Below are 26,809 nucleotides of genomic sequence, written 5' to 3'. Positions count from 1 at the left end.
TACCAAAGAAAGTGGTTGGGAAAACGGCGCCGCGGTAGCTCAATTGGTAGAGCATCGCACGCGAAATGCGAAGGTTGTGGGTTCGGTTCCCACCTGCGGCAAGTTGTTTTTTCATCCGCTTTAATTTCTATTATTTATCATTACTTTATTTCATTTATTAAGCACAAGTAATTTCCCTATGTTGTCCTTGGATTCAGTGTTTGTTAGCTTCTTATGATAGGACTAATAAAAATCGAGCCCCTCGGTTAACCGCCTTTCTTCTCGCTTATATATATATATATATATATATATATATATATATATATATATATATATATATATATATATGTGTGTGTGTGTGTGTGTGTGTGTGTGTGTGTGTGTGTGTGTGTGTGTGTGTGTGTGTGTGTGTGTGTGTGTGTGTGTCTTCGTTTTAATAAAAATTTAGTTGAGAGTGAGTGCTCGTCCTGTCTGCTCCTTTCTGTGTCCGTGTTCACTTCGCGCTACAATCCAAGATCTTGCCCCCATAAGAACAACAATAATCAATCTCTCGTGCTCTTCCCTTTGTTTACCGCCACGCTCCCGGTAGTCCCGAAGGGCATGCGAACAGTGTGACGCAGCGTTCCTGACAGGAAAGTATCGGGCGCGAGGCGCTAAAGGAAAGAAGTGCTCGGATGAAAGATGAGGATTGTCGTTTGGGTAGATGACAAGCTGCCAAAGTGCAACCCGCCGGGGTAGCTTAGTGGCATGGCGTTGCGCAGCTAAGCTCTAGGTTGCGAGTTGGATCTCAGTTGCGGCAGCCGCATTTCGATCAGGGCGATATGCAAGAAACGCTCCTGTACTTAGACTTCGGTACACGTTAAAGAAACCCGGGTTCTCAAAATTGATCCGACGTCTCCCGCTACCGCGTATAATGACATCGTGGTTTTTTGCACGTACACCCCAGAATTTGATTGACTTTAAGCGTTCTGAACGGTGTAAAAGATGTTTTGTACTAATAATATAGGACAAGAAACTTAGGCTCACAGCCATACTTGGCCGGTCGTGCAGCCAAGTCCCTGTACGAGTCGTGCGTGAGCAACGCCGAGTGCAACAGGGACAACCCGAACGTGGAGTGCGTCGACTTCCTCTGCTACTGCCCGCTGCCCTTCGTGCTCACCGAGGACCGACGCTGTCTGGCACGTGAGTCTCGCTCGTTGACCCTCACACGCTCGGAAAGGACCTTGAAACAAAAGCACTTGTTTGACGAGAGCACGCAGCCGATCACAGGCGAATAACGTTCCAAGAGCCACCCGTAGGAAGTTTGCCCGATGCCTTTAACGAACTCAACGCGTCACAAAGCTGACATTTCGAAGGAATATATTTTGGGTGATGTGTGGGCGAAGCTTTAAGAGCGCCAAGTAATCACAGGCCACGCAAACAAAAAATATTAAAGAAATTGTCTTCGAAAGCGTTAAACGGCCTTTTTCTCCGAATGCTCCTGTTATTTCCTTGATGTGATACCGAGTTTACGTTTAGTGACCAAGGATGGTGCTTTAAGTGCAATGTGTGGCGAAAGTTTAACGAGTCTGGCTTAATTATAACCTAAGGAAATAATTACTCAACCCTAATTTTGAGCCTACTTTCGCGCGTTATACGAAATTCGGAGTGCGTTTCTTCGGCGTCGTTGGGGAACTAAATGAGGAAGCTCATTTAGCTATACTGAAAATAAATGGTAGTCTATGGGTGATGTGCCGGCTAAATTTAGTGTACGCTGGTAGATTGCGGCATTCGAGGATTAAGGGTCTAAAATACGACGATTGCAACGCTACATTGTATAGGTGGCTATGGCGCTGTGCTGCAGAGCGCGAAGTCGCGAGCTGGATTACTGGCTACGGCAGGCAGATTCGGATGGAGATGGAATGAAATAAAATAAAAAAAAAACGGACTGAAAATGAGGCGCATAGTAAAGCAAACAACTGACCGTCGAAATTGGTACAGAGACCTTCGCCACTCACTCACTCACTCACTCACTCACTCACTCACTCACTCACTCACTCACTCACTCACTCACTCACTCACTCAATCAATCAATCAATCAATCAATCAATCAATCAATCAATCAATCAATCAATCAATCAATCAATCAATCAATCAATCAATCCTAAGCTTACATGATATTGCGGTTCACGTTACCCGCCAGCAAAAAAAGCACACTTTTTTCTTATTTGGGAAAGATTTCGCTTCCAAAAGATCGAAAAAATGAGGTCATTGGGTGCGAAGCCGCTCATATCGCAACAATCTTGCGGGATTGGAATTCCTCTCGCGTGAACGCTTGTAAAATTTGTCAGGTTCAATAAATTTTTTTTCTTAGTTAAGTGTGGTTCGTCGTTTCAGAGAAAACGATTAGCCATCCATTGCTAACCGTTGCCACAATCTAGTATGTCACAAGTAGCTGCCGTGAAAGTTTCAACGCCGTGTGGCCTCGTGTCTTTCAGATTTACTGTGATTTTTTCTGGCAAACGGAGCTCAGATCTCAGCAAAGGATTAACTGCCGGCAGATGCAGACGTGCCTTGTGTCAATTAGGCTTAGTTTTTTTTTATATTGCACGGTGCTTATTAAGCGCTGCAGTCCACGAAAACAAAACAGGATATACAAAACAGCGCAGTCTGTGTCGTCTCTATCAGTCCTTGTCATCATTCATGCTGTGCGTTGTTTCAACCATGAATTACCAACCAGTGGAAGCCTCTACCCTCGTCAGGATATCAGTCCGTGAGAATGGCCCTGTATACTCGCACGTTCACGCAGCTCCCGGATACGGTCGCGTGGCTGCTGTAGTGACGCCCGTCATCATGCTCTCCCTGACAGCGGTGTTGGGCATAGCCTACCTCTACCACCGGTGAGTCCAATGCGCTACATACTGACAGCTACAATTCGATTTATTTCTTCTTCTTCATATTATTATTATTATTATTATTATTATTAATATTATTGTTGTTGTTGTTGTTGTTGTTGTACCGGAGCACTTCGGTGCCAGTTCTGTGCCAGCAGAGAGAAAGAAGTTGACGTTTGTGTGTGTCGCACTCTGTCGGTTTTTCGGGCTGTGGCTGCCTTGTGTTAGTGGCCCTTTTCCAGACGCCGTGCCCAAGTTACTGAGACGAACACGCCTGTTACATTTGGTGGAGGTGCTGGGTATAGTCCCTTTCCACGTCCTGGAGCTCCGCAGCCGTACTTTACCATCTCCCGCTGCAATGACTGAGGACGCCACTACCTCTCAAGCCGTACTCGCCCCCGCACCTGCCATGTTTGCTGGTGTGGTTCATCAGCGTGACCCTCCGACATTCAGCGGTACCGACGATCGCGATGTCGAAGACTGGCCATGGCTGAGTGTGAACGCTGTAGCGTTCATGACAAATGGGATGACGCTGCCAAGCTGACTCACGCCATCTTTTACCTGACTGAGGTGACCAGCTTATGGTTTAACAATCACGAAGCCGATTTTACGACCTGGTCGGTTTTCAAGGAAACCCTCACTTCGTTCTTCGGTCGGCCAGCCGTTCGCAAGCTTCGCGCTGAGCACCGCCTGCGTGTCCGAGCTCAACAAGATGGTGGGATCTTCACGAGCTATATTGAACATGTTATCGACCTCTGTAGGCGGGTGAATGCTTCAATGGTGGAAACCGAGAATGGTGGAAACCAATGGTGGAAACCGAGAATGGTGGAAACCGTCGTCGATGCCTGAAAGGCATCGACGACGACACCTTCCGTATGCTGGTAGCCAAGAACCCTCAGACAATCACCCAAGTAATCGAACTGGGGCAAAGTTTTGATGAGCTGCGCAAGGAGCGCCTTTCCACGCGTCGAGCCACTATGCAATCCGCTGAAATTTCAGCCTTGGAAACCACACGTACTGGAGCTCAATACTCCGCCCTGCTGCCGCAGATTCAGCAGTACATCCGCGGGGAAGTGGCCCGCCAGCTCTCCCTTGTGGCATCTGTTTCCTAGACCTCTACCACAATGGACAACCTGCTCCGTTGTGTCATTCAGACGGAAGTCGCTGAGGCACTGCCACCCCCTGGGGCACCAACGCACGTTACAGCGCCTCTCACGCTGAAGCCATCATTCGCTCATATGCGCGACCGCCGCCAGCGCTAAGCAGCCAAGTTACCAGCTTCTACTCGTCGCCACGTCCCAGCATACCCACCTCCCGGCCTCCTCACAACCCATGGCGCACTTCGGATAACCGCCCCGTCTGCAACGCTTGCGGTATCGCTGGGCATGTTGCGCGCCACTGTCGACGCCGTGTATTTCGGTATTATCGTGACGTCGCACCCCGCTTTGAATACACACTTCAACGACCAGAACGCCATGTTGACGCTAACCTTTCGGCTCTTGTTCACGTCGTGCCACCTTCATCCCATGTCGGTCGCCTTTACCTCGTCGCCGATCCACTTCCCCCATGCTTCGGTGGTCCAATTCTCCGCCGAGGCAAAACTAATTAACAGCCGCAGTACCCGAGGCAAGAACTGTGCGGTGTCGAAATATTCAATGCCTCATACTTTGCCCCCTAATGAAATCGCAGTGTTTATAGATGGCGTCGCGACTAAAGCTCTTGTCGACACAGGAGCTGCCGTTTCTGTGATAAATATAGTATACTGTGGCGCAAACTGAATAAAGGACGACACCGGTTCCTGACCTGTCATTACGGACGGCGAGTTCGCAGCACGTGAAGCCTTTGGCCGTGTGCACCGCTCGTGTTTTGATTGAAGACGTGCCGTATGTCATCGAATTTGTCGTCCTCTCGCGTGCGTCGCATGATGTTATCCTAGGCTGGGACTTCGTTTCCGAACATCATGCTGTAGTCGACTGCGCTCGTGCACAACTGGCCCTGTATCCGTACAGTACGATAATCGCAGACCGTATACGTGCCCGTCTCCTAAAGTGGTCGTAATTTCTCCGTTCTCAGCCGCCTTATTCCATCCACTGTGGCTATATCACTGATTCAAGTGCTTTTTTTACGCCGTCTAAAGATTGTGCCCTTCGCCAAAACCTAGCACTTATGTTGGCCGTCGTCGAACTTACTATGATTGTAGTGCAGTTTACGCGTGCAATCCATTTCCCTGCCCTTCAACTTTATTACAAGGCAAATGCCTCGGCCATCTGGACATTTTTCATGCCATTTTCCCATCCAAGGTATCCTTTGATGTGGCACTACTGTCTTTTGCTGCTGTCACTGCTGCACCGCACCCACCGAACGTGACCAAGACATCTAGTTGCACAGCACAGATAACGTCCTCACTCAAGCCCAGCACAGCCAAGTCGTTCAACTACTTCAACGTTTTAGTGCGTCTTTTGACCTCGATCAACCTTCCTTGGGGCGCACGTCTGCGGTTGTTCACCGTATTGACACTGGTGACCATGCTCCACTGCGCCAGCGTCCCTACCGGCTATCACCGACCGAACGCCACATTATCAGCGACCACGTCGACGATATGCTGAAATATGGCGGGATTCAAGAATCCCACAGTCCCTGCATTTCTCCGGTCGAGTTTGTGCGTAAAAAGTATGGTTCGATCAGGTTTTGTGTCGATTACCGCCGCCTAAACTAAATTACACACAAAGATGTCTATCCGCTACCGCGTACTGACGATGTCCTGGATTGCCTTCAAGGAGCCAAATATTTCTCGTCGTTGGATCTGCGCTCCGGTTACTGGCAAGTGCCCATGGCTGAACCCGAATGCCCAAAAACGGCTTTTGTCACCCCTGACTGTTTATATGAATTTAATGTGATGCATCTCGGCCTTTGCAACGCGCATGCAACTTTCGAGAGGACGATGGACTCTATTCTCAGAGGATTCAAATGGCAGACCTGTCTGTGCAATTTCGACGATACACTAGTATTTTCTGCAGTGTTTTCCTCTCACATCACTCGCCTTGAACAAGTTCTCGAGTGTCTCACTGCCGCGGGATTACAGCTAAACTTGAAAAAATGTCTTTTCTGTGCCGGTAGACTTAGATCTTACGCCACGTAGTCTCGAAAGAAGGCATCTTACCGGATCCTGCGATGCTTCGTGCCGTTGCCTATTACCCCAAGCCCTGTACTCTAAAGGAGCTCCGTAGCTTCATCGGTTTGTATCGTATTCGTATATTGTATATGGTATCGTAGCTTCATCGGTTTGTATCGTATTCGTGTTATCGTATCCTTGATGCAGCTTCTTGCCGGCAGCACTGACCTCTCGACTTGGAATTCCGAGTGTGATGAGTCATTTACAAAGCTTCGCGACTCCTCACGCCCCTCCAATACTGCGTCACTTTGATCCTACCGTACGTACTGAAATACACACGGACGCTTGTGTATTGGACTTGGTGCCGTACTCGTCCAACCCAAGCGTGGCTTTGACGAGTATGTTGTGGCATATGCTAGCCTTACACTAACAAAGGCAGATTCAAATTAAATCTGTAAGGGAAAAAGAATGCTTGGCCATTGTTTGGGCAATCGGTTAATGTCGTACTTACCTTTGCGGTCGTCAGTTTGACACTGTCACCGACCACAATGCCCTGTGTTGGTTATCGTCGTTGAAAGATCCCACCGGACGCCTCGCTCGCTGGACTTTACGCCTTCCAGAATATGATATTCGCGTCATTTATTGCTAGGGACGAAAACACTCAGACGCTGACGTCCTCTCCCGTTCGCCACTGCCTACTGAGCCTGTCTGCTCAACAACTTACACCTGCGATTAGTCATCCCTTACCATCACCGTCATGCCGGCGGAACAGCGCAAACGCCCCTGGATCGCTTCGCTGCTTGACCATATATCTCGATCTTCGCCTGACTCGTCCTCACGCACCCTTCGTCGTCAAGCTCCACGCTTTGCCGTTCGCGAATGCTTGTTGTACTATAGCAATTACTTAACCGACGGCCGCAGGTGGCTCCTTGTTATTCCTCGTCATCTGCGCTCGGATATTTGCAGCGTTTTCCACGATGACCCCCAATGTGGCCACGCTGGCACATTCAAAACGTACTCCCGTCTTCACCTGTGGTACTACTGGCGCGGCACGCGGCATGTATCGCTACTTTCGCCACTATGTTCGGTCATGCCCTACGTGTCAGCGCCGCAAGACACCTCTTCACGGCACCGCCGGTCCTTACAGCCATTCCCTTGACCTGCCCGACCGTTTGACCGCGTTGGAGTCGACCTTTTTGGGCCCCTTCCGAACACTTCCGACGGCAACCGGTGGGTCATTGTCGCCGTTGACCACCTCACACAGTATGCTGAATCATCTGCGCTGCCAACCACCACTAGGAAAGACGTTGCTTACTTGTTTCGTCATCTCGTCATTTTGCGACATGATCCACCGCGGCAATTACTAACGGCCGTGGCTGCGTGTTTCACTAAAACGTCATCGAAGCCCCCATAAAGGAATGTCAGATTGTACATCGCACTGCCTCAGCCTGCCATCCTCAAACTGACGGCATGACTGAACGTTCCCACCCTACCCTTGCGGACATGCTGGCGATGTACGTGTTCGCCGAACACATGAACTGGGACCGGGTACTTCCATTCCTAACCTACGCTTATAACTCGGCCACCCAAGCTACCGCTGGTTTCTCACCTTTTTTTCTTCTCTGTGGACGTGAACCATCATACTGCATAGACACAATTCTGCCATACCAACCTGACGTTTCTGAAGCGGCTGCTTATGCGGAAGAATGCCGTCAACTGGCGCGTTCGTTTACCACGCAAGACCAGTGTTGTCAATCAAAAATCTCCCCATGACGGCTCTGCATCTACTGCCCACTATCCCCCCGGAGCGCTGGTTTGGCTACGGATTCCATCCACCACTCTCGGCCTTTCTACCAAGCTCTTGTCCAAACACCACGGTCCTTACAGAGTCCTAAAGCAAACGTCGCCCGTGAACTACGTCATCGAACCGGTCGAGCCAGCTCCCGACAATCATTTCCGAGGGGGCGAAACAGTTCATGTCGCACGGCTTAACGCGTGCTACAACCCGCCTGTGCTGTCTTCTCGCTGGGTTGCCAAGTTGGCTCCTTTCTACGAGGGGAGTGTTGGACCTGAGCACTTCGCCGCCAGTTCTGTGCCAGCACCGAGAAAGAAGTTGACGTTCGTGTGTCTCGCTCTGTCGGTTTTTGGGGCTGTAGCTGCCTTGTGTGAGTGGCCCTTTTCCAGACGCCATGCCCACGCTGCCGAGACGAACACGTCTGTTATATTATTATTATTATTATTATTATTATTATTATTATTATTATTGCATACGAACCTGCGAAGAGGTCAGTTTTTTAAGTTTCCCGGAATTTTTAAACATCGACCGTGGCAGATAGCACGAGAAGTTGAAACAAATATTTAAATAATGAGAAAAATTCCCTAATTCCCTAATTAGCTTCTGTATCAATTACCTTACGACACACATGGTCATTTACTAATTGTAGCTGCAGGGCGTATCGAGTTGAAATGAATCTCCATAATTGCACCAGTTTATATATTATTTCCCAAAGTGTGGGACGAAATTCATGGGCGTTCCAGTTACTTTTATGCTTCAATGCATAAAAGAGGATTTTGTTAAAAAAGAGTAAGTCGAACAGTGCATTTTAGGGCGAGTTTGATAGCACATATTTTCAACCTGGTGTCATTCTGAAAATACATTTTAACTGGATGGGCCTTTCAACTTCATCGGCTGAAATTCGTAAATTGCATTATGTCCATAGAGTAATTAAATATACAGGTAATTAGTGGGTTCTTTAATTAGTTGAATGTGTTTTGATTTGTTGTGCAAGTAATGTGCGCCTCTCGGAATAATCCAGATCAAGGACTAGAATTATGTTATCTACAACAGGCTACTTTTAAATATTCCTTAAAACTAAAACATGATCACTCCGCATAAAAAGGCTTTGTGCTCTGAAACCCGTTTGTTCGATTTGTAGGCCCGAATAAGGAACACTGCATTACCTAAGATGGGCAGCGTTGCACGAATAGTGCGACGTCTCAATATTACTTTTCCCAGTTCAATGGACACGCGTTTTAGAAGACTGGTGCGAGCAGAGAGCTCCGTCAAGCGCAGCGATGACAAAACCACCCATAGGCCACACGTTTCAAAACGAGCTCCGTGGGGAAAACCCGAGGGCCGACTGTCGCGGCACCTATGGAGGATAATATGAACTATATTAACGTCACAATTTGAAGACAAATGCAAAATATTGGTGCACGCATTCCAAGACAAATAAGTACTGTTTTAAATCGGCACCACTTTGAGCGATTAGCCACTTCGAGCATATTTCTAACACACGATGAGCAACATCATCATCATCATTTATTCGTCCTTAAAGACCCCTGGAAGGGGCATTACATAAGGGGGGGAAACATTGAACACAACAAACGCAGGTCACTAGCAAACATTGTCACAATCAGTGATCAGCAGGGTATATACAGAAAAAAAGTACAAGAACCCTTTAAGCATATACAAATATAAAAATAGCAACAGAGGCAAACAGAAGACAATAATTTCCACATCATGTTTTCAAATAGGATGTCAGCAATTGCCGGAACTTAAATGGATCGCGTTCTATAACTATATGATCTGGTAATGAATTCCATTCTTCAATTGCAAGAGGCAGGAATGACTTGTTAAATGCGTTAGTGGAGCCGTGCAGACGTAGAATGCTCATGGAGTTGAAAAGACGGCGTGATGTTCGGAGAGGTGGTAGCAGAAGAGAGTCCCGAAGCGAAGGAAAACAGAAGTATAGTTTATGAAATAATGCCAAACGGGCGATTTGTCGTCTGTGTGTCAGAGGCTCGATGTCAAGCGATAATTTTATATTGGTAACGCTGGAGTGAGTGTCATAATCGGATGAAATATATCGGGCTGCACGGTTTTGAATGGCTTCTAGGCTATCGATTAGGTAAGCCTGATGTGGATTCCAAATTGGGGAGCCAAATTCTAGTTTGGTTCGGACGAAAGTTTTGTAAGCTAGACTGCGAATAGAGGGAGGGGAGAAGCTGAGGTGCCGTCTGATAAACCCAAGTGATTTCGATGCATCAGCTGCAATCTTCGTGATGTGCTCGGACCAGGTGAGTTTGCTGGTGATGTGAATTCCAAGATAACGGTAAGATTCAACTTGAGAAAGGGTGGTTGAGTACAACGAATATGCGTAGCTGAGGTTAGTGCGCTTGCGTGTTACCTGCATGTATTTACACTTTGATACATTCAGCTTCATTAGCCATGTCGAACACCAGTCTTCAATTCTGTCCAAGTCATTTTGAAGCAATAACTGATCGTTGGATGTGGTTATGCGGCGGTACAAGACGCAGTCATCTGCGAAAAGACGAATGCTCGACGAAATGCTGGAAGGAAGATCATTTATGAAGATTAAAAACAAAAGTGGGCCGAGCACCGAGCCCTGCGGGACACCAGAAAGAACTTCAGTTGTGGGCGAATGAACATTATCGATGACAGTGAATTGACAACGACTGGATAGAAAACAACGGATCCATGTTAATATCAGCGGATCAAGACACAAGCATGAAAGTTTGGCTAAAAGGCGCTCATGGGGTACACGATCGAAAGCTTTCGAGAAGTCGAGATATACAACGTCCGTCTGAAATGAGGAATCTAAATTTAGGTGAAGATCGGTTGTGAAATGGAAAAGTTGGGTTTCGCAAGAGTAACCGGGTCTGAAGCCGTGCTGGTTTGGAAAAAAGAAGCTGTTGGAATCAAGGTGAGATGCAACTTGTGAATATATTATATGCTCCAGTAGTTTGCAAGCAATGCATGTTAGTGAAATCGGTCGGTAGTTAGAAGGATCAGAGCGGTTACCTGCTTTAAAAACCGGTACTACTTTGCTCAGCTTCCAGTCGTCTGGAAGTGAGCCGGTAGCAATCGATTGAACGAATATTATTTGCAGAAACTGGCTTGATATGTCCTTGGTGCATTTCAGTATCTTAGACGATATATTATCCGGTCCAGGGGCGCTGGAAACTTTGAGCCTTTCAATAAGTTTTATGATACCATGTGTAGTGATGATAACGGGCGGCATCTGTGAAAACGGAAACTTAGATAGGGGAAGGATACTTAAGGTTGGTTCATTAGTAAAAACTGAGGAAAAGTAAGAATTCATTACATCACTGCGTTTGTCTGGTAGAACTTCAGAACCGTTATTGCTAACCAATGAGATGTTATGTGATGACGTAATGGCGGGAGTTAAAATTTTCCAGAATTTTTTTGGATTGGAGCGAATAATGTCCTGTAGATCCAGATGATAAAATTTTCTTTTTGAGCATCGCAAAAGTTTTGTGTAATCGCGAAGACAACAGAAGTACTTTTCCCAACGCAAAGCGCTAGCCGAATGTTTTGCTGCTCGGAAGAGTCGTTTCTTTTTATTTGACAGTTTTCTGAGGGCATTAGAAAACCAGGGTCTGCTGGCATCGCCTCGAATGCAAACAAGGGGTACATATCGGTCAACGAGTGATAACAATTTTTGTTTGAAAAGAAGCCAATTTTCATTTACTGTTCTGGAAGTGGAGGACATGCGGAAGTAATGAAAAAACTTGTCCAGCTCGATGATAATATTCTGAATGTCAGCCTTCTTATAGTCTCGTATATATTTGACTGATGGTTGACGAGTAGGGATGGGTACGGACAGTTTGAATAATAAGGAGCAATGATCGCTGAAACCGGGAATGCATGATAATGACTGAATGGATTCAGGGTTCGAAGCAAGAACAAGGTCAAGAGTATTGTTTTGGCGGGTTGGCGTGTCAACTATTTGTGTAAGATTAAAGGTAAGAACTAAATTAATAAACTCTTTCGATTGGCCACTGTGCGCCGATAAGTCGAGCCAGTTAATGTCAGGGAAGTTGAAATCGCCGCAAAGTAAGCACCTCGCGCGGGGATAGCGGGCCTGAAGGTCCAGTAGAATTGAATACAAATGGTTAACAAATGAAATGTCGGCGTCCGGGGCACGATAGCATGCAATTAAAATGATTGTACTGGAAGGCAGTGTTAATTTCAGAGCAACAATTTCATGATTACTGATTGGTAAGACACAGAAAGAGGGCACACTCGACCTCACGAAAACAAGCACACCGCCACCCCTCCGCCCCACTCTGTCGCACCTATACACCGTGAAAGATCGCACACCGTGTAGCAACTCATCATTCGAGATATCAGAAGTCAGCCAGGACTCAGTAAATATTGCTATATCTGTACTGCTATCATTTAGGAAGGCTTCAACAGCGTCTTTCTTCGGCAAATAGCTGCGAATATTGGCTAGAAGAACCGCCAAATTATGACAAGTCGGTGCGAAGTATCTCCCGCAGGGTGGCTGCGGTCGGGGGCGTGGCGGCGACAAGTAAGCGGGTGACGGTTGCTATAATTTGACTTCCTGGACAGAATTCGTTTCGGAATTGTATATGAATTGAAGGGAGGAGAGGGTAGTATTCAGGATTGAACTTGTGGTGAGATCCCTCATTTATGTATAACAAATGTGTATATGCGCACCCCTTATGCAATGGCCCTGCCGGCGTCTTTAGACACTAAAGCGAAGATGTGATGAAATTAGTTCCGTTTTGCCCTTTACGAGCGGCGTGTCATGAATGTACGTATAAATATAGACTAGAGCCCGCAATGCAGGCAGTGATACAACGAACAGCATAACACTTAATGTTAGGCATGCGGCGAGTAGGCATGGTGCCAATATGGGCGCAAATGGCCCAATGCATTATTGGCATTTAAGACCTATATAAGACAAATAAGAAAAGCAAAATGTAATGTGCTATTACACTAGGAATCTTGTCTGCATTAGCAATAGCCATGAGCTCGCAATAAATGCTCACACAATTATTAGGTAACTATTACAGTTTACAGGGCAGCACGGCACGATATGTATTGCAATGTAGTCGTTCTATTACGTCAACACGACTGTGCGCTCAAGTCTTTTGCGTACACCCAACTGATTTCAGCGCCACCGCATCTGTGTGACGTCACGCTGGCGCTTAACAGCGTTGTTTTGCGCTCTTCCGTGGCCGACAGGGTGTACCGCGACAGCTGGGTCCCAGCCGAGCCGCACGTGGTGGCTGTGCCGTCCACCGCCACCATTCCGCAAGCGCCGATGACACCGATACAGCCAAAGCCGCGATACATCCGGGGCCTGTCCGTTGTCACCAGCCCTCCTGTCACGCCGCAGGTGGGCTTTGCGAACTTCCGCGTGGCGCTGTGCGTTCTTGTGCAAAGTTAGACTTGGGGTACCACTGTTGAGTCATTGTAGCTGCATAGCTTGCACTACGTATCGTACATCGTGGACGAAAGGGCTATTAAATGAAAAAAATTCTAGCTGAGAATTTAGCCGCAGTCACAGGCGGAGAGTTTTCACGTATCCGGGGAGTGGGGGGAGGGAACTGAGACCCGACCAGCTTTTTGAACAACGCGAAGCTTGCGCACGCCAGGATGGCAGAAAACTTCCTCGATTATGGTTTTCTAGGTAGCCCACGCGCGGAGATCAACTTCGTGGTTTTTAGGCCACAGCTGGGCGACGCCCGATAAATATAACGCGTTGTTGGGCTTTAGGTAATCATCGCATTTGTTGGTGGTGCTCGCTCTTTCATACGATCCCAGCCAATCTTCAACGTCTTTTCATCGCTACCGCTGAAGATGCCAGGATACCGCTGAAGCTGGGCAGCGACACATATGATGGTCCGTGAAATCGGATGGGATGTCTGGCTAGCGTCGTCAGGCATGACGAACGGCAGAGTTCTGTTGCGTAAATCCAGGGCGAGGCAGACCGCAGCACCTCCACCAAAATCCAATGTGAACAAAGGACAGAACAAGGGAGCAGCAGGCAATGTCTTAACCAAATCAACCCAGGCAATTTCGAGCCTGTGCGAATAAGGGAGAATAAAAAACTTGTACTGTAGTTTCTATTCTGCCATTTCTATTCGTTCGTTGACACGCTACATAGCTAATGTAGTGCATTTTCATGTTTGCTTCGTATACACACCTTTGCGAGTTGCCAATACTACGAGGTGCTCGATCCCCACGAGACGACATGGCCTTTTAGGGTCGTTAAAATTTTCTTTCGTTGAGTAGCACGCAAAAATCACGCGTACGGTGCAGTTTAAGTCATTTCAACCTCGGCAAGGGCAAATGACAAGACAGCCAAGTGCCCGAAGTTTCAACGTTGGGCTGAACGCGGGACCGTTTAGTTGCATTCTTGTCGGTTTTCAAGCGTGAATTTCCCGATGCATCTTGAAAGGTTATCTTAACTCACTTATTAAACTTGGCATGTCAAACGTGCAGGCTGTCGTATGAATTTGCTAAGTAAGTATTAACTCCGTGGACTGAATAAACAGCGTCAATTTATTTTGCAATATTTCACGCACGCTAAGTTGCGTCTCTTCTCTGGAGAATTTTTTTCTGCACAGAAACAATAAAGATTGAATACGTTGTGGTCTTTGTATACTTATTGCACGTGTATTAACCCTTGCTTTCAACGGTAATTAACTTTGCAGTTAGCAAATTATTGGCTCACTATAGTGGCACAGTGACAACGCACCTTCCTGCACAGTCATGTAGAACTCGTGCAACAATGCGAAAAGCAGGCAGACAGACAGACTGTTCTTCTGTAGATGAAACAGTAGAAGATGACACGTTAAAGAAAACTAAATCGAAACTGTGCTGTGAAATCAGTCAGTTGCATCCCTACTTGTGAATCTTTGAATATTTTAAGTATGAACCATTATTGCACGTCCACAGCTATGTGTGTAGAAACATCCAGTTTCTAATAAGTTTGCGATCACTATCACTAATGTCTAAACGCATATTACGATATCCTCTGTGATTACCACCTTTATAAGTGATGTAGTACCATGCTACTTGCAAGAACATATCGCCCCGGGATTTTAAAAGAAATTTCTGCCTTTCAACTGTACACAATATGCGGTTTATTCAACAAAGATCCGCGAACAGATTTTTCACAATGACGCACTTATTGCAACTTTTACCTACATACAGGCAAGAGAAAGATCTGTAGGCAACGAAATTGTTCAATTTATTGGCCTGTCAGTGTGGCTATAGCATTCTGCTGCTAACAGAAGGCGAGGGTTTGAATCGCCAGCCATAGCAATCGCATTTTGCTGGAAGTCACAGGTAATAAAAAGCTCTTGCATTTCGATTTATTTATCATCGTTTATTGAACCCTTAAACTTCCAGACTATTGCATAAGGGGGACATGCATATGCAAAATCTAATGAGCATTACTAACACCAATCAAAAGCGAAGGGCACAATTGCAAAAGAAGCACCTTTCCTGATACTTCGAATGGGTAAACATTCATTGCATCAATATGTATTGCTCAACAGGACTGCACAAATTAGCATGATCAGGCATAGTAAGTATTCTTTCAGGAAGCAGGTTCTAGAGTTGCATAAATCTCAGGACATGAATGCTCATACTACGTCATACACACAGCACGGAGAAAACCTTTTTCAAGAGATGTCCCTGTTGGCAGATATGAGTCGGCCATAAGCAGCAGAAACTTTATTGCAAGGCATTATGTAATGCCACTTATGAAAGAATGAAGGGAGTGATGAGGCTCTTAATACAGTATCCCATGCTACTATATTTGGAGGAATGATGAGCCACTAAAAATGTGTAGTATTGCACTTAAGTTCAACCGTAACGTTTTGAAAGACAGAAAATTCCAGAAGATAGTTAGAGGTACATTTGGCCCACCCACACCAACAACACAGGCCTACTACAAGAAGTACTACAGTTTATGTCGTACTGCAATCTATCGGAAAGCTATCTTATACACAAATCAAGAATGATGCAACAAGCTCTCGACAACACTGCAGACTTTCTTGGCCTGTCTGGCCTTTCGCTGTTTGGTAAGCCAGCTTACATCTATGTCAGAAAAAAAAAGCTAGAATCAGGAACTACCACACAGTGCACGCTATGATCCGCGTAGCTGGGCAAATATACCCGCACGTGAACATCTCCGAGTCCTCAGGTAGCGCAAGACCAAGACGGCAGAGCCAGCACGTGGGTGAAGCAATTATGCCATACCCGGACACAAATTATACACCTGCTAAAACAATAATTTCAAAACAATAGGGAGTGGACGAGTGGATACTATGGAAAATCGCAGATGATGTACTTGTGTCCAAGGTGTTGTACGCTATGAATTACTGACAGCGCACAAAAAAGGCAATTCATCGAGCAAATGCATGCGGGTATAGGCAGGTCTTTTCAACTTTATCATGCTTGAACACACCTCTACGAGAAAGAGCAAACGAACAAGTTCATGGACATAGTAGAGTTGCGGCCTGCGGCACAAATTCGTTGCATCAAGAGCTCGGAACCTGGTGCCAAGATGCTAGCCAGCTAGCATATGAGATGCAAAGACAACTTCAGAAACATAACCTCAAGAGAACCTGAATATGGGGATAAACAGTTAGGCCAGGAGACTATCTGCAGCTGCCAAGCACACAGAATAGGTTGCTGATCATGAAGATAGAAACAAACATCAGGCCCATATAGTACACTGATGTGGCAATAACAGTGCAACAATAGTATGGCATGTACTACAAGAATTAAATTGCACACAACGTGAAAAGCTGAACTGAAAGCAATCAAAGCAGGCCTTGCAGAGCAAATTTGCAGACTACAACGTCCTGCATGCATGCATGGATTCACCAGAGGCACGTCACACAAGATTGTCAGGAAAATCGGGAGATTGACACGAGACTTGCAAGCACCATGGCCAAGAAACTAAATTACAGGATACATAGCCATGCAGATAGTCCAAGACAGAAGCGGGCTCATGAGCCCGACATACGAACTGAAAACTGGATGAGTTGGCGTGTATTCATTATTAACTACAGCGCAACAATAGACAGCTCACAAGAACGAAGCGCCGTCCAAGGCCCTGATTTGACATGCAAATCTATGCACGCACACACACAATCGCACACACGCGCAAACGTATATATATATATATATATATATATATATATATATATATATATATATATATATATATATAATGTGCGCGGATGTCGAGAGTGTGCATTGTAGTGGAAGTAGCTAGCATTGTGTGCAGATCGGCTACCTAGAGAAATTATAGAAGCTATAGACGTAAAAACGCTGGGAGAATCTTATGTCAGCATGGCCTCTGTTACACTTTCAGAGATGAATGCGCTTCCTGTTGGAATCTGTACTGCAACACATCAGTTCTTGCTTCTCCTTCTCGTATAACTTCGATTAATTGCTTGCCAACCAGCATTTACTCGGCGTGTTCAATAAACTTTCATTTGTTAGTCCTTCTTATGATAGTCTTGGTCTCTAGCAGAACGGTGTTCATTCTTCTTACAGCGAAGCTGTATATGCCTAGGCGGAACACTCGTGGTCCGATCACAAAAACCCTAGTGTGGTGGTATGAGTCATTGTTTAGAGGAGTGCGAGCCATTGCATTCATTTTACATGACGGACGGAGAAATTTCTTGTTGGGTAGACATAGAAATGCGCATGCATTTGAAACATATACATTTATGCACGTATTATTGCAGGGAAGGGATACAGAGGGGGACGGGGTTAAGACAAGATCATGATGTCATATTATCTCGCAGCAAAAGTGTGGTGGGCCATTGGCTACACCGATAGTGACGTCGTTTCTCTCTCGCAGCAGAGCGTGCGTGCAGCAGTCTCTCTCCGACTTCGGAATAGGTTCAAGAATGTGTCCCTGTATTTATTTAAATGAAATGTGCAGCCCTGGTGGGTCACTTGGTAACTACAGTGCATAACTGGTTCATAAATACTATGATGAACGCAATACAAAACACAAATGCGTAACATAACACAGAAAGACTCTGATGGGCCCGCTGGATGAACGCAATGAACCACTGATTGCACTTTTCATGATGGTGATCTTGCGAAGCGAAGCGCGATGTGTGGCATTCCAAATAAGCAATGCGATAAGCCCAAGCCAAACGTGTGCGTAACCTCATTAAGAAACACAGACGTAACCAATAATATAGAAAGACTTGAATAAACCGTCGGAATTAACCCAGTAATAAACATTGGGGCCGCAGTTTTCAGCTTCGCTGGTTTAACATCTGTACAAAGTGCATGGGCAGTAATTTTTCCTGTTATTGTTTGTTAAGCATTGTATAATGTTGTGCCAGTAAAACGCGTTGGGCTAGTTGGTGCATTGTATAGGTGCTGCTTGTCATGCTGGTTTTTTCTTAATGTTGCGCCCTTCTGCCCTTTGTAACTACTTTTTTATCCCCCCTCACCTAATACTCCAACCTTGCAGCCGGCGAGTTATATAAATAAATAAGTACATAAGCACTTGTCATTCATTCATCCGTATACACCTTGCACCACTCCTTCCTCAACAAGCGTCACTGTGTTGATGTCTGGCAGTATGCATGTACATTAACTGCGGTTTGCATTTCGGTATAGTTTGTGAACAGTGTAGTGCATAAAGATTACAAGACATTAAGGTTGTGACCTCTGCGGTGCACAAGCAAACCTTGCTAAAGATGACATGTTGGATTGTTGCAAATAGGACAAATTTTATATATCGCAGTTACTTTAACAGCATTTAATTCACCACTCGGCAAAAACTTCACTTCGCATAGATTCCAACATGTACACTGAATCTGCAGCTCATGCTTTGCTTATTAATGTCGTCTTTACTGCATGGCCACATTGTAGATTTGAAAACAAAGTTCAATAAATTCGCTTGTCCCAATATAAATGTGTGCGTAGATCACTGCGATTGCAACACCAGAACTTGATTCAAACATGCAGACTATAGGATGCAGACAAATGCTCAGGACAAACTCCAGAATGTATGCATCCTGATACTTATGACGTGAACTGTTTCATTTCATGGCTGCCAGCGAAAGGGAGAAAGAAAACTTAATTGTGTTCGTGGAACAAAAGCGCATTGATAAGCTTAGAGATACAGTCATTGCTTAACACTTTCGAAATGAATAATTATAGCTTGCTATCGAAATTAAAACAGCCTTTTGACAACAAGAAAAGGAATCAGTTTTTTTTTGCTCTGAACATTGAATTGCAGTTAATGCAAGTAGGCATAAAATTCTACCAATATAATCTGTTTGGGAATACCAAATTGGAATAAACATTGAGACTTTCATTTGTACTTTCTCTGGCTGAGCAATCTAGTTTGAAGTGACTCCCATAAGCATGTCGTAACAACGTTGATCTAATACAGGTTAAATGCATGACTAGCGTAAGAAATCTGGATGATTGCTATAAATTTCAGTGAAGAAATTATAATATCTAATAATATTATTAATATAATAATTATTATTTCCACAAAACAGGCTAACCGTGAGCGGCGTGCGGGGCTCAGCAGAAAGCTGAAAAACCCTACGGCAAGTGCGCCTGTATTATGGATAGCGCGTATTGATATGATCTTGTTAGAAGTTCAGAGCACACTACAAGCGCGAGACACAGGACAACAAAGTGGACCAGAAGCGTCTCTTTTAGAATGCTATGTTACAACGTACAGGTTTCTACAAAAGTGACGGTAACTGCTCAAAACATTTTATGCCTCGGCTTTTGCGCCTTTAGAAATATTTAGAGAGGACTCCCATATATATATATTCATAGCACACGCACGGCGATGGCCGAACCAGGCTAGCGCTAAGGTTGAATTTCACATCACAATTTTCATTCCACGTTCAGTAATCACACAGATCATTTACGGCTTCGTTCAGGGGCACACGCGGGGTTTCGGGTTGGTGCTTGTTGTTGCGTTTTTCGCAAGGATATGGCTAGCAGCAGGTACCACATATGCGCAATCACGAGCAATGTGCAAACATCATTTCTCCAGAAGATGACGCCGAGCACGGGTAGCGCGAGGATCTTGTTGGGCTGACACGACGACTTCGTGGCAGCCGAATTCCCAATACTGCATATGCGGTGAGGGTAGCTATATCAACTTGTCGACAGGTCATTTTGTAGATTGTTGTAGCTCAGGCAGAAGGAAACGGTCATAGAAGGCAGATGAGACAGCACACAGCGGTGAACCACCCGCGAACAGCTGTTTATGTACGCCATGTCGCACTGAACTTCAGAAACCGCCGATGCGCACTTCAAAAGAAATCTTGACTTCAACACGTTTTAAAATAATAAAACACGTATATTACTTACTCCTAATAAAGAAAAGTCCACAATATTACAATGTAAATGTTTTATTCATTACAATCAAAATTATGCAGCGTGTGCCACGAAACCTGGCAGTACGCAACCCTGGGCGTCGCACCAGTCGCACTGTTGAAATCGCAATCATGTGAAATCGGCCCTCTAAAAACCGTGTTGCGACGCGTGCGACTGCACCGATTTTCGTCGTTCCAGTCGCAGCATGTGAAACAGCCGTTATCCGCCGACGGTCCTTCGAATGATCCAGGCTCTCTCACGGCCATTGCGTCGCCATGTGCCAATTTCGAAAAACAAATATCTGAACAGCTCCCGTTTACGCAACCAGAAGACATTCGTCGGGTCTTGCTCCACTTTAGCGATATATCTGACCTCTAAAATCGCCCATTAGGCCAGACCACGGTTGTTGATCACAACATCCACATCCGCGATGCACAACCAATTCACCAGCACCCTTATTGCGTTTACGCCACGGAAAACGGCATAATTCAAAAAGAAGTCGACAAAATGCTGGCCAAGGACAGCATGAAGCCGTCGTCTATTACATGGGAATCCCCTGTCGTACTCGTAAAAAAAAGTACGACACGCGGCGATTTTGCGTGGGTTATCGACACCTCAGCAAGATAACGAACAAACACGTTTATTCCTTGTCCCGTATAGACCATGCACTCGACTGTCTCCACTGTCCCCAATATTTGTACTCTACTGACCTTTGCTCGGGCTAGTGGCATTGCTGTTGATCCACTGGACCGCTAAAAAAATTAGCAGCGGTTTAGCTCGGCTATGCCAGGATATACGTAGCGTGAGCTGAGGCACATCGCCCAATCTCCTGGCGACGCCGCTGTGCTAGACGTTCCTCCCTTTGCTTCGATATCTCCACAGCACGTTTAGCCTTCTTCTGTTCGTTCTTCCTACGCTCAACCGCTAATTGCCAGGCAACAACTTCGGGATCCGATGACTTAAGCTTCTCCGCTCTTCTGCGCCGCTCAGCAGCAATTTCGCTCTCCTTCTCCATGGCTATACCACACTGGCAAACGCCCCACTATATGTACACCCCCAGTGATATCTCTGCGCATGCGCACAAAATGAGAGGCGCTTCCAAGCGGCTCCAGTGCAGCGTCAGATTTGGCTGCTGCGCAACGAAGGCGCACAGGTGGGCACGCGCCGGCGCCAGTGCGTCTGCCGCGGCTATGACGTCATTCCTCTGGACTGCGCAGACCGGCGAGGCGTGCGCGGCGGCGGCGGCTCCGATGCGCCAGCTGTGTGCCGTGTGACGTCAGTGTTCCTCGCGCATGCGCAGCCCGGCTCTCCAGGAGCCACGCGAAACTGCTCAACCTCGGCCAGCGCAGCTCACGCTACAAAACGCATTTGTAACTGCAGATGGCCTCTATCATTTTATAGACATGCCTTTCGATCTTTTGCAATGTGCCGGCCACATTCGACCAATTATGGATTCGCTTTTTCATAACTTCATATGGTTAACCTCCTTTTGCTACCTAACGATTTCATCGTTTTTTTTTCATTAACATTTGATAGCCATCTTCAGTGCCATTCCGCCATTCTCGAGGTATTCAAGCAATGCCAGCCTGCAGCTCAACTCAGAATGTCGTTTCGGATGCTGTGAAATAACTGTATTCGGCCGTCTCTACAACGCGGCGGGTGTCCAGCCTGATCCTGATGAAGTTCACGCCATGAAGAATGTTCCCGTGCCTTGTTCGGCTAAAGATGTACGAAGCTTCATTTGACTGTGCTCCTATTTCCGCTGTTTTATCCCTAATTTCGCCGGCATCGTGGGTGCCCTTACTGCTTTCCTCAAATAAGACGTTGCTTTTACATGGGGCTCGCCCCAAGCTGCTACCTTTTCGGCACTTATCGATGGCGTCACGACTTCTCCTGTTTTAGTGCTTTTTGATTTCACTCCAACGACAGAAGTTCGCACATGTGCCAGTGGCAATGGAATTGGTGCCGTCCTCGTTCAGCTTCAGTGCCGATACGACTGCGTTAATGTGCACGCTAGCCGCTCCTGTCCCCACCGCAGAAATATTACTCAATCAAAGAACGATAGTGTCTTGCTCTTTCTTTCTCTTGTCTGGACTGTGGCTAAATTTCGTCCCAAACTATTTGGTTGCATGTTTATCGTCGTAAATGATTATCAAGCCAATACTCTACGGGGCGCCTTAGTCGTTGGGCTCTCCGTCTCCAAGAATACTCGTTTTCGGTAGTGCGCAAGTCCGGTCAGCTCCATCCAGATGCTGATTGCTGGTCACGGCATCCCGTAGATTCCACTGACGTCATCGAGCAGGACAACGACACCTATGTTTTGTCTATCTCGGACCTCCTTAACATAAGGGACCAAGAACGCTGTGATCCGGCTTTACATTCTGTAATCGACAGTCTGAGCCCGGCCACACCCGACCCTTTACTCCACTTGTTCTGCCTTCAAGACGGCACCTTATACTGCCACACTATGCATTCCGATGGCCGTTAACGCCTTCTATTATTGCATGCCCATCTGTAGTCAGCTGTCCTACACCAGTTTCAAGATGAGCCCACTGCTGGTTACCTTGGTGTCACCTGCATCTATGATCGCATCAAGCACCGTTTCTTCTGGCTTCGTCTCTATCGCTCCGTGCAAGGGTATGTCGCTAGCTGCGACCAGTGCGAATGCCGGAAACGGCCACTGGTGCTTTCGGCCTGTCTGCTTCGTGCTATCGACATCCCCGCCGAACTGTTCTTTCGTGTTGGGCTTGGCTTTCTTTGTCCCTTTCCAACCTCGACATCACGCAACAAGTGGGTCGCCATCGCGACTGACCACGCGACGAGATACGCCATTTCCCGCGTCCTCCCACCAGCTGCGCTACGAATGTCGCCGACTTTCGTCTTTGTGACCTCATCTTGCATCATGGTTCCTCTCAACAGCTTCTGACCGACCAAGCCCGGCACTTTTTGTCCTGCATCATTGAGGACATTCTTCGTTCATGCTATACCCACCACACATTCACAACCACTTATCACCAGCAAACGAACGGACTCAAAAAGCCTCTGAACCGAACTTTCACCGATATGTTTCCAATGTATGTTCCCGCCGACCACGTTGATTGGGCCGTTACTTTGCCTTATATTACTTCCCCTATAACTCGTCCAGGTGTGACACCACCGGCTACTGGCTGTTTTATCTTCTCCGTGGACGCGAACCGCCTCTGGGTACTTCCCGCTGCTCAAATCTCATCCACTAAACGTACGTTCGCTATGCCGCGGCGCGCGTCGATACAGCTCGCCAAATTGCTCGTGAACGGCTTACAGTGTCCCAGGCATCCCAAAAATCCCTGTATGACCGTCGCCAAAGAGAAGTTTGTTACTCCCTAGGCTCCCCCGTGCAACTATGCCTTCCTTACCGCCGTATCTGTATCTCCAAAAAGCTATTATCCCGTTACGAGGGTCCTTACAGGATGGTACGGTAAGTTACCGACGTTATACGAAATTGAACCAGTTGTCTAGCTAGCGCCATCTCTGCGACCGCCTTCTGCTGTCGGGCACGTTGTGGGACTTAAACCGTACGTGATGGCCCCCTCTGGTGCGCCCTACCAAGCGCCAGGTCGGTCGGAATGTTTTTTTTCTTCTTCTCAAAAGCTTCACATCTGCTCGCAGGCACCACGGGAAGAGCACCGAAGTGACGGCAATGACCACACGGGCAGCCCTTCGTCGGGGCCAGTCGCACCAAAGAGAGCAGCGATCCCGAGCCCGGCGTCTCCCCGATGCGCCAGCACCGGCGACGCGCTTCAGAAGGGCGGCGTGACCATCGCCGTGTGTAAGGGCATCACCATCCGTACACTCGCGCCACAACCACCGGGAGCAGTTTGAAGGATACCGATGCAGAGGTCGCTAAACAGAAGTCCAGCATTAGCGCGGCCGAGTTGGCGGCTCTGTAAGCGTGACTGATTTGGGCTTTTAGTTATTGGAGTTGGTTTCGAACAAACTCTTAATTCATTTATTTTTCGTTGCCAAATAAACTTTTGCATTACATATTCGTTATGCGGATTGCTGAGTGTTGTGATGGTGTAACAGAGCGAAGCAGCAGCAGTGAAGCAAAAATGAAATTAAAAATTGAAATCATCATTATACTAAAAGGTGCCCGATAAACGAGACGACCTGGAAATTTTGTTAGGGTAACCCTGAAATGAAAGCAATATTTATAGGAGGACGGCAGATGAGACCATGGTCAACGGATGTCGAATCGACATCTTCCCGCTCAAGTCATTCTCGTAATAACACATGCGCCACCGTATATTCCAGAGCGAGTGCTGGTGGTCTCGTAGACTCGAGGCGGTGCAGCCCTTTTGGCGTCGCACAAGCCTGCATTGCTATCGAATTGGTGACAACGTTAACGACTTTTCGGACACAGAGAGCGACTTACGCGCAGTAGCGTTGACCCCATAGTGATGACAGTTTGGGGAAACTGGTCACTGGGAAAAACTATAAAGCGGTACACTCGTGGCAATGACCTCCTCGTGAGAAAGCATCGTCTTGATGCTGCTGACGAACACGCCAGTAAAAGGAACAGAAAGCTTTGCTTTCGAAATCCAAAGACGGACAAGCAAGTTGCGTAAAAAAGAGCGTTTTTATTATGGTGAACCGAAATACTTAAAATAGGCAAATTCAAATTTACAGTAATGTGTGGCTACACGTGACTAAGACAACAACAATGCTGCACAACAAGGCTACAACAATGCTGCACCAACTGTACAAAAAGTTAGAAGGCGGCTCAACTTGCGGTTGAAGTCAATGAAAGACAGTCTTCCTGAACAAACTCGGGGCGCCAATGTGCTGGCTTGTATGCGAGAAATGCTTGTTTTCTATTCCCTTTGCGCCCGTGTAGCTGTTACTGCGCACCATACTTATAGCGCGTGATTCGTCGGCTTGGGGGAGTACTAGGAACGTTGCACTCGAATTCTTTTACGGCACTGTCTTCGGGATCGGCCTGCATTTTGACGTATAAGGACGTGTTCATTAAACTTCAGTAATTTGTGGGATTTAACATGTCAGCACTATGATGCGATTATTAGGCATGCCGTTATGGGGGAAATGCGTCCGTGGCGTAAAGGTCACAGTATCAGGCTTCTTGCTAGATTCTCTCTGTTCGAATCCGGCTGCTAAACAGTTTCATTGATTTCGTTATTTAAAGAATCACAATTTCGCCATAAGGATGAAATAATGATTGTGATAGCAACAAGTTAGAATATAACAGGTAGTGAGCGTCGTATATTTAGTGGCATAATGCATTGCAGGAAACGGAATCTGGCTAAGTAAACACGCGTGCGTGACGTTTGCAGACACACATGGAAAGAAAGAACTCGATGACCACCAGCAGCATTGGCTAGACCTACAGGGCTAGCCAATGCTCTCATGTACAGGTCAGAGGCGGGTTGTTGACGTTGACGCCTTGCGTCGGCTTCGTGCTCGTGCACTGCGACATGCTCACGGCTGTTACGACGTGTGTCCGCGTCGTGCTATTGAACTTCAGGGTCTTGTCGGCGTTGTCGCTAAGCCTCGGCCTCCTATTCCCCTAGCGTCGCGTATGGGGTAGGAAACTCTATGGCGCCTCCGGTATTGAGCTGAAGCGAGCGCCAAAGATGCAGCAGCACGTTGTTCCTGTGTCCGGACCACTGAATGTTCTTGATGGGTATGCGGGATCGCAATCCTTCAGTGCGATTAGAGTTTCACAGGTACTTCTCGGCTGGCGTTCTGACAATTACCACACAGTGGAATGTTTGGACGATGGGAGGAACGCAGTGCTTCGCTGAAGAATTCCCGCACCGACAGGTTCTACCACGACCACTACATGTGGAAAAACGATGGCACAAACTGGCAGGGTCTGCACGGCTGTGTTGGAATTCGTTCCAGTAAGGAAAGCTGTCTGACCTGAGGTCATAGAATACGGCTGCTTCTGTGCACCAGTCTGTGCGACTGGAACACGAACAGCCATAGAGATATTTCGCCACCTGGCGTTTAAAATCTGACACAAAACAAAAGCGTAACGTAAAGAGCGTACCGTTAAAATGTGAGTAATGTTCTCCAGAAAAGGTCTTTAAACTAAAGGAATCAGTATATTTACGGGTAAATATCGACGACGGCGATATATCTTATGATGTGTTCATATAATTGCTATTGCAATCAAACGCGCCAAGCACGCCAATGCGCTGGCTTGTATGCGGGGAATGCTTGTGTTCTATTGCCTTTGCTGAGGCATGCGCCCGTGGTACGCTCCGCCTCTGTATACGAAAGCGTCTGGGCACAAGATGACGAGCTCTGGAAGAGCGGTTTCAGCGGTCGCGTCTGGCCGTTGTAACAATGTCTTCTATCGCCCCAGCAGGTTAGCGGTTTGTGTACTACGTGACTTCACGATCAGGAGAAACTATGAAGGCGTGCTTGATTATGCGCTGTGAGGCTGCAAGGAGGCCATACCACCTCGAAGATTTCCGTTACCTGTTGCAAGAGCTTAATGTGCTGAAAGATGGGACCGATATAGGGCCCTTCCAAATTACGCATGTGTGGCTGATCAAGCTACGAACCCCAGAGGTAAAAGAAGTGCTGGTTAAAGCGTGTTACTTGGAAGTCAAAGGCGTTATGTTGCCACTGATGACCTTGCAC

The 26,809-nt window shown here is 46.8% G+C and overlaps 1 protein-coding gene and 1 non-coding gene across 3 annotated transcripts in view; both read left to right on the top strand.

Annotated features, from left to right (window-relative positions):
- LOC135899710 (streptococcal hemagglutinin-like) overlaps positions 1–26,809 on the top strand; it is a 93,771-nt gene that overhangs the window by 11,642 nt on the left and 55,320 nt on the right. For both annotated transcript variants that reach the window (XM_065429033.1, XM_065429032.1), the window contains exons 4-7: positions 1,030–1,161; positions 2,768–2,858; positions 13,004–13,157; positions 23,810–23,969. In XM_065429033.1, the coding sequence (XP_065285105.1) occupies positions 1,030–1,161; positions 2,768–2,858; positions 13,004–13,157; positions 23,810–23,969 (537 nt within the window). The remainder of the gene's footprint in view (positions 1–1,029; positions 1,162–2,767; positions 2,859–13,003; positions 13,158–23,809; positions 23,970–26,809) is intronic.
- TRNAS-CGA (transfer RNA serine (anticodon CGA)) lies at positions 29–101 on the top strand. The gene has a single exon. It is a non-coding gene; the product is annotated as a tRNA-Ser (tRNA).

The sequence above is a fragment of the Dermacentor albipictus genome, chromosome 7, assembly GCF_038994185.2.
Source record: "Dermacentor albipictus isolate Rhodes 1998 colony chromosome 7, USDA_Dalb.pri_finalv2, whole genome shotgun sequence".
Classification (NCBI taxonomy): Eukaryota; Metazoa; Arthropoda; class Arachnida; order Ixodida; family Ixodidae; genus Dermacentor; species Dermacentor albipictus.
The sequence above is the reverse complement of the archived record's forward strand: the minus strand, read 5'-3'. Positions and strand labels throughout refer to the sequence as shown.